The sequence below is a fragment of the Pangasianodon hypophthalmus genome, chromosome 29, assembly GCF_027358585.1.
Source record: "Pangasianodon hypophthalmus isolate fPanHyp1 chromosome 29, fPanHyp1.pri, whole genome shotgun sequence".
Lineage (NCBI taxonomy): Eukaryota > Metazoa > Chordata > Actinopteri > Siluriformes > Pangasiidae > Pangasianodon > Pangasianodon hypophthalmus.
Genome location: NC_069738.1, coordinates 15,764,264 through 15,770,800, shown reverse-complemented (window position 1 = coordinate 15,770,800; position 6,537 = coordinate 15,764,264). Strand labels below are relative to the sequence as shown.

At 45.1% G+C, this 6,537-nt stretch overlaps 1 protein-coding gene across 2 annotated transcripts in view; it reads right to left on the bottom strand.

Moving 5' to 3' along the window:
• Window positions 1-474: 474 nt before the first annotated feature.
• erf (Ets2 repressor factor) overlaps window positions 475-6,537 on the bottom strand; it is a 34,778-nt gene continuing 28,715 nt past the window's right edge. For both annotated transcript variants that reach the window (XM_026928458.3, XM_053231305.1), the window contains exons 3-5: window positions 6,060-6,175; window positions 5,064-5,944; window positions 475-3,733 (exon numbers count right to left, since the gene is read on the bottom strand). In XM_026928458.3, coding sequence (XP_026784259.1) covers window positions 3,167-3,733; window positions 5,064-5,944; window positions 6,060-6,175 — 1,564 coding nt within the window. In that variant the 3' untranslated portion in view covers window positions 475-3,166. The remainder of the gene's footprint in view (window positions 3,734-5,063; window positions 5,945-6,059; window positions 6,176-6,537) is intronic.

Sequence of the window (6,537 nt, the reverse complement as noted above, 5' to 3'; positions counted from 1 at the left end):
GACCTGCATCTGCAAGAGTTTATGCACTGTGCTGTGACATCCAACAAATGCCTCAATGTGACCAAATAAACAAAGACTTGGCATCTTCTCTGCATGGTTCTGCCTCTGGTTTTGGCCGTGACCAGCAGAGCCGACCCGAGACCGAGTTCACTTCGGCCTTAACGGAGGCAGAGCATCTGTGGTCCTGAGGAATTTACCTTTCAGAGACCCAGGACACCCTGAGAGCAACTTACAGGCCAATTTTCATCGGGATTTGAACTCGATTGTTATCTTTTTTTTTTTGACAGCAACAGTAGAGACTATCAGCTGGAAAATGAGAGTTGTGAAGGGTAAATGACATATAAAGGAAAAATATATAAAAACGTTAGATGTTCATGTAGTAGACTTGCATGTGTATACACACCAAGCACCAATACAAGGATTTATCATTAGCAAACATTTGGATAAAAGAAATCAGAAAGACACCTAAGGCAGTTTGCTTCATGTTTACCTGTTTTTAATGAACCCTGATTACAGTTTTAAAAAGGAGAAACTAGAATACATTTCCTCATGATGTCAAGTTACATATCTTCTTTAGAGTGTTACACATAACTGCTGAGAGTATAAGCATATGTGCGGTGAGGAAGAGATTAATACATGTACAGAAAAGAAAGACACCTTATACACAATAAAGAAATGTCTTCATTGTTCTACAGTCCACCAAAATGCAAAAATATGTACACAAAAGATAAAAAAAAGAATATATTCAGATAAAAATAATGTGATAGCATAATGTTACCCCTCCCCTTCACCTGGCTTTTTAATGATTAAAACCAGCATACAAAGCAACAACTGCATTTGCCATTACGAATTAGGAATACACTTTGTTGAAATTTTAAGAAGCTAATCTCTGAAGAAAGGGTACAAAATAGTAATATCACTGTTTAAAAATAATAAATGATGAAATGACTAGATATAATAAAAACAGCAACGTCTATACTGAAGATATGAAAAATATATGCTTTTTTTTTTTTTTTTTTTTTTTTTAAACCAGTATGAATAATTAAGGCAGCTGTCAGGTAGAGCTGGTGTAATGCGGCGGCATTGATGAACTGAATCTAAAACTTAAAAAAGAGAGAGATAAAGGGATAAAGCAAAAGGGGGAAAGTTCTGTACTTCCACAGAATTGCTTACAGTATGTACTCAACAATGGAGGGGAGGAAAAAAAAAAAAACATTAAACACATATTAAATGTTTTAACTTGCCTCGGTTTTTATGTTTCACTGACTTAAGGGTGTAATATTAAACTTTTTGGCCATGGCCAGGACCTGCTTTACTTCCTGAGGTCAGGGATTGCTCCTGCATGATCTCCTCTGCTCTAATGTCTGCAGAATCTGCAACGCCGTTAACAGAGGCTCTAATGAAAGCACCGAGGAGGCAGAGGAGCGACAGCTCGGTTCAACTTGCATGAAACATCTCTGCCTTCGCCTTGCATTCTGCATCTGTGTGTGTGATCGTGCATGTGTGAGCAATTACCATAAAATATGAATGCTTAAGGTACAATCACTTTCTGTCTTTTCTTTAATAACACTTTATAAACCCTAACCATTCTCAGAAAAGCAACGTAGGATCCCTGTAATTACATATTTGAGGTTGCTTAATGCATATTTTAAATATACTTATCTTTAAAAATATAATTATCAAAACTATTCAAAGTTTTGAATATAGATAATCTGTATCAAATATATATAATGAATGTATGCAATATATGGGCTTTATTTTGATTTTCTTTCTGCTAAAAAAATATAAGTCCAAGACATTACAGCAGTCTGAGGTTGCGTCTTTTTCTGTTTGAATGTGGGAGCATTTTTTCAAGAATAGAAAAGCAAATCTGCTTGTATAGAAAAAGGCACAAACTCACTTTAAATTCTTTTTTATAAAAGGCTTCATGGAACCAGAGAGTCGAGGTTAGGTCTTGCTAACGTATGCCTGAGATTTCTGCTCACAAACCTGCTGTTTTTTAAGAATTCTTTAGACTGGCTTGAAGAACTTTAAAAACAAGCTACAATCTTCTACTCATGACTCTCAGCTGTGAGAGCAACCGCTCATTGCGCACTACCGTCTCTTTCAGGGTTAAAACTGATTAAAAGGGGAGAAACAGTCATTATATACAATCATACTTGGTCGCAGGCATTAATGCCAAGCTTTAAAGAGGGCAGAAACACTAAAATCTATTCTGTATCAGGGATGTATATACATCTGGAGACATCAGTGGAAGGTCAACTGGTCCCTTTACTAACAGAGGCTGAGTGAACAGGACTGGGGAGAGAGGCGCTCTGCTACGCCTCCGAAACACTTTCCTGGACCCCATGAGCGCTATAAGGCAGTGTTTAGCAGTTAGTGTGTAGCATCAAGGTGTGAAGGCAGTGACTGTAAGGAGGTACTGCTTTGGGAGCAAAAGGCAAGGCTGTTCAGCGAAAGGCCAACTTGTTCAGCAAACGTCCCTCCAAGGACCTGAGTCTTATTTAAGAACGTCTTGCTGACAGAAGACTGTTCTTAATTTAATGTCTGGGATGATAAAACGTCATCACTGAATGACTTGGTGTGACTTTACATGTCTAATCTGTCATAAGCACTACAGCCCAGAGGTGGGAAAGGCCATTTCTCAGTCTGAGTCTGGAAGGTTTTCACCTCTCCGTTACTCATTGCTCTGTACAGCTGAGTACGCTGACCATCGTTTCAGGCACTTCTTCATTAACTGGGTTTGAAAGGCAGTGATGCTCCTCCCCTTAATGTAAATAGCAGAGTCTCTAAGGAGTTCCAAGGAAAACACACGTCCATTACAGTGTGTCATGGTCAGTTTAGACATGTAAATTAGATAAGAGTGATGAGAAATGGAGCAGCCCGAGTGGATGAGCAGGTCAAATGTGGGTGCGGGACGTTTCAAATCATCCTGCGGAGAAGGAGCAGTCAGTTCCGGCCATTTGTAGTGTCTCAGCACCTTGAAGTGAGTGAAGCTATGATTCTGTGCGCGTGTCAGGTATTCCTGTGTGGAAAACAGCTGAGAGTTACTGCATATAGATTTACTCTTTCAGCCAATGGTTCTGAATGTGTGTATCTGCAGCCACTAGCTAAGCACAGCTCGGTGCGTATCGTCTTACACGCGACAGTGTGTACAGTTCTCTCCTCAGCACCCGTTGTTTTCTAAAGACAGTTGTGCTGTTGCTTTCTGAAGCTCGGAGCTCACTCTCCTCTGGCCCGCGCCCAGAGGTGCAGCCAAGCTCACGGGGCTCCTTCCCTCGTCATTTGGCTGCACCCTCTGAGGTTGCGCTTCTCGGGCTGAGGGCTCCTCCTTTTCGGCACGGCTCTTTTTGTCTTCAGCCTCCTCGGATTCTGCCTCCATTCGCTGGTCCTCACTCCAGCGGCGCTTGAAGCGCAGTTTCAGTGGGATGCACTGGGTGCCCCCGGGGCTGCTGGGACTTCCCTCTCTGGGTTCGGCTTTGAGGCCCGGTAAAGTCATGCCAACTCCGATGGCCATGCCACTAACAGAGCCAGAAGGGGGTGCTGCTGGGGTCTTAAAGACGTCTTCCTCAAGATCTTCTTCCTCGTTGTCTATGATCCCATCAGGGCAGGGCAGAAGGGCAGGTCCTCCGTTGCAGTGTGACGGGGCAAAGACATCACAGTTGTCATCATCTTCGCTTATATCAGTGACCTCTACTTCCTCCTCTGATTCTATGTCTGACACAGGCTCGACCTGGAGAAGAGAAGGGTGGAGTATTGAAGCTACACATTTATGCAAACATCACATTATGTTTGACATGTGTAAAGTGTTGAATATAATGTGTAGTATATTATGTCTTTTTTCTAAAATGTAGTGCTGGGTGTCAGAATCAGAAAAGTAATCATAAACACATTTGTTTTTACTGCATACTATTGAATTCAACACCTTTCCAAGCCAACAGAAGACGGCTGCTGTTACAGGCAATCAGCAGGGATAACTGTAGAGCCTGAGAAGCTCCTTCCTCGCAGTAAGTAGCTAACTACCATATAAATGAACTAAGAATTTAACAGGCTTAGCTTGCTAGTTAGCTAAACTGCCTAATTTATATTGCTTTAACAGACCTACGCAGCTCACCTAAAATCTACATCAAGAAACTAACTATCTAACTCTAGATACCTAGCTCACATTCTTACTGAGGAGTTGGACACGTTTGTTGTAATCATAAATCTTGAACATTCCCACAGACAACAAAGCTGTAGTGACTGAGAGACTTGTATGCCTTCAGTTTGTCTCTGGTATAAATGGTAGGCCAAGGCAGTTTATCCGAATAGCACTCCCTGTCGCTTAGTGCTAATCCATAACAAGAGGAGAACATTTAAACATCTGAACATCTGATTCCTACATAAAAATTCTTGATTGGTTCAGAGTACGATTATAAACAAGTATCATCAGGATGCTACGCTACTCAGATCTTTTTGCAACCAGGTTGCGCATACATGTTTTTTTCTTTCACAAACACAGAGGAGGTCTACACGCCGGAGTCGGACTAATACGCCGGAGTCGGACTAATACGCCGGAGTCGGACTACACGCCGGAGGCGGACTACACGCCGGAGTCGGACTAATACGCCGGAGTCGGACTAATACGCCGGAGTCGGACTACACGCCGGAGGCGGTCTACACGCCGGAGTCGGTCTACACGCCGGAGTCGGACTACACGCCGGAGTCGGTCTACACGCCGGAGGCGGACTACACGCCGGAGGCGGACTACACGCCGGAGTCGGTCTACACGCCGGAGGCGGTCTACACGCCGGAGGCGGTCTACACGCCGGAGTCGGTCTACACGCCGGAGGCGGACTACACGCCGGAGTCGACTACACGCCGGAGGTGGACGAATCATCAGTTCACAACAACCAAAGAAACAAACAAAAAGAATTCTCGGTGCGTGCTGTTCTCCTGCACGTGAGCCGAGGGTGGCACTTGCACCCGCTAGGTGGGCTAACTGAATTTATGAATTGTCCAGACTATAGATTATATTTATTTCATCATATCACATAGTCCTAAGAAATTCAGTAAATACCCACCTTGATCTTTGGTGGCCCTCCGGAGCCACTGTTGGAATTGGACCCCTGCCCCGTGGCAGAGCCACATTCGCCCACAAACAAGCCTGTGGAGGCGGTACCAGAAGGGACGTGTCCTGCCGCTGAGGGGGGCGGGACATCCCGGTGCTTTCGGCCCAGCGGTGGTGGCTGAAGCTTGAATTTAAAGGGTGAGGGGTGCAGCTCTTCAGGCTGCTGGTGGTGCAGTGGGTGAGCAGCGAAGTGTGTGCCTGCTGCTGGCCCTGCCAGCCCCTTATCAGGACGCTGTGGCTGGGGCACGACAATGCTGGGGTAGTGTGGGAAGGCACGTGGACTGAGGTGGTAGTTGTAGACGCTCTGCGCATGTGCTTGCAGATAGCGCTTCATGTCTTCAGGGCTGAAGGAGAAGCGTGAGCCGGGCATGGGTGACGCCAGTGAGGGTGATGGTGTATAGGGCAGGTGTGAGGTTGGTGTTGAAGTCATGGAGAGTGCAGGTGAGAGCTGTGGGGGCAGCAGGGGGCCACCAGGCAGAGGTGAGGCAGGGAAGGGTACGGGGGCAGGGGGAGGGACACCGTACATGCGGAACAGAGAGTCGTGAGTGAGCCGCGGGTGGTGTGGCAAGAACAGAGATCTGAAGGCTCGCTCTGCAGGGCGCTCGTCACTGGCACTGATGCCCACTTCCTCCAGCTCCGAGGCTACAGAGGTGCCGTCGCTGCAGTCGGATACAGACCCCCGTGCCGCCCGCCGTGCCACACTGGCAAACACACCAGGACTGCGAAGCTCTTCACCATTCGGGGAGAGAACATCAGATGGAGTAGAAGGAGGGAAACGAAAGTGTGTTCCAACACCTGATGGGACAGGAGGAGCGCTCTGGGGCACACTGGAACCTGACATGAAAGCAGGAAACAGAGAAAAGAAAATGAGAATGTAAAAAAGAAAGCAGACATACTCCGAGATTATATATATCTCCAGCGAAGAGCCTATAAACATAGTTAATTTTACCTGCAGATCCCATGTCAATGAACGGGTAGTTGACTAGCACAAGCTTGTTGAAGTTGAACTTGTAGGTGAACCTTTTTCCTTTAGTCTTGTGCAGGATCCTTTTATTGTAGTAATATCTGGGGGAATAAGGTTGGTTCAGTTAAGCTTCTGTGAAGGACGAAAAAATTCAGTGAGTGAATTTTAACTCGTTCGGTCAATAGACCTTTAACATAATAAACATCACACACTCACTGCAAAACTCTGTAGTGGTGTATAGAAATTACAGAAATAAAAATCACACTGAAGCACACTGATCTCTCACCATAAAATACTGTTTATATTACATGAGGTGAAGTAAACATGTCAGCTTAAATCAAGCCCTCACTCTGTATCTCCAAACTCCTAAAGCATTAGTACTAGAGTATTAACTCATTAAAACAGCAGTGCTACGGTCAACAGCTTCCCCCAAATCATTAAGGTCTGGTATAGGGGAACACAC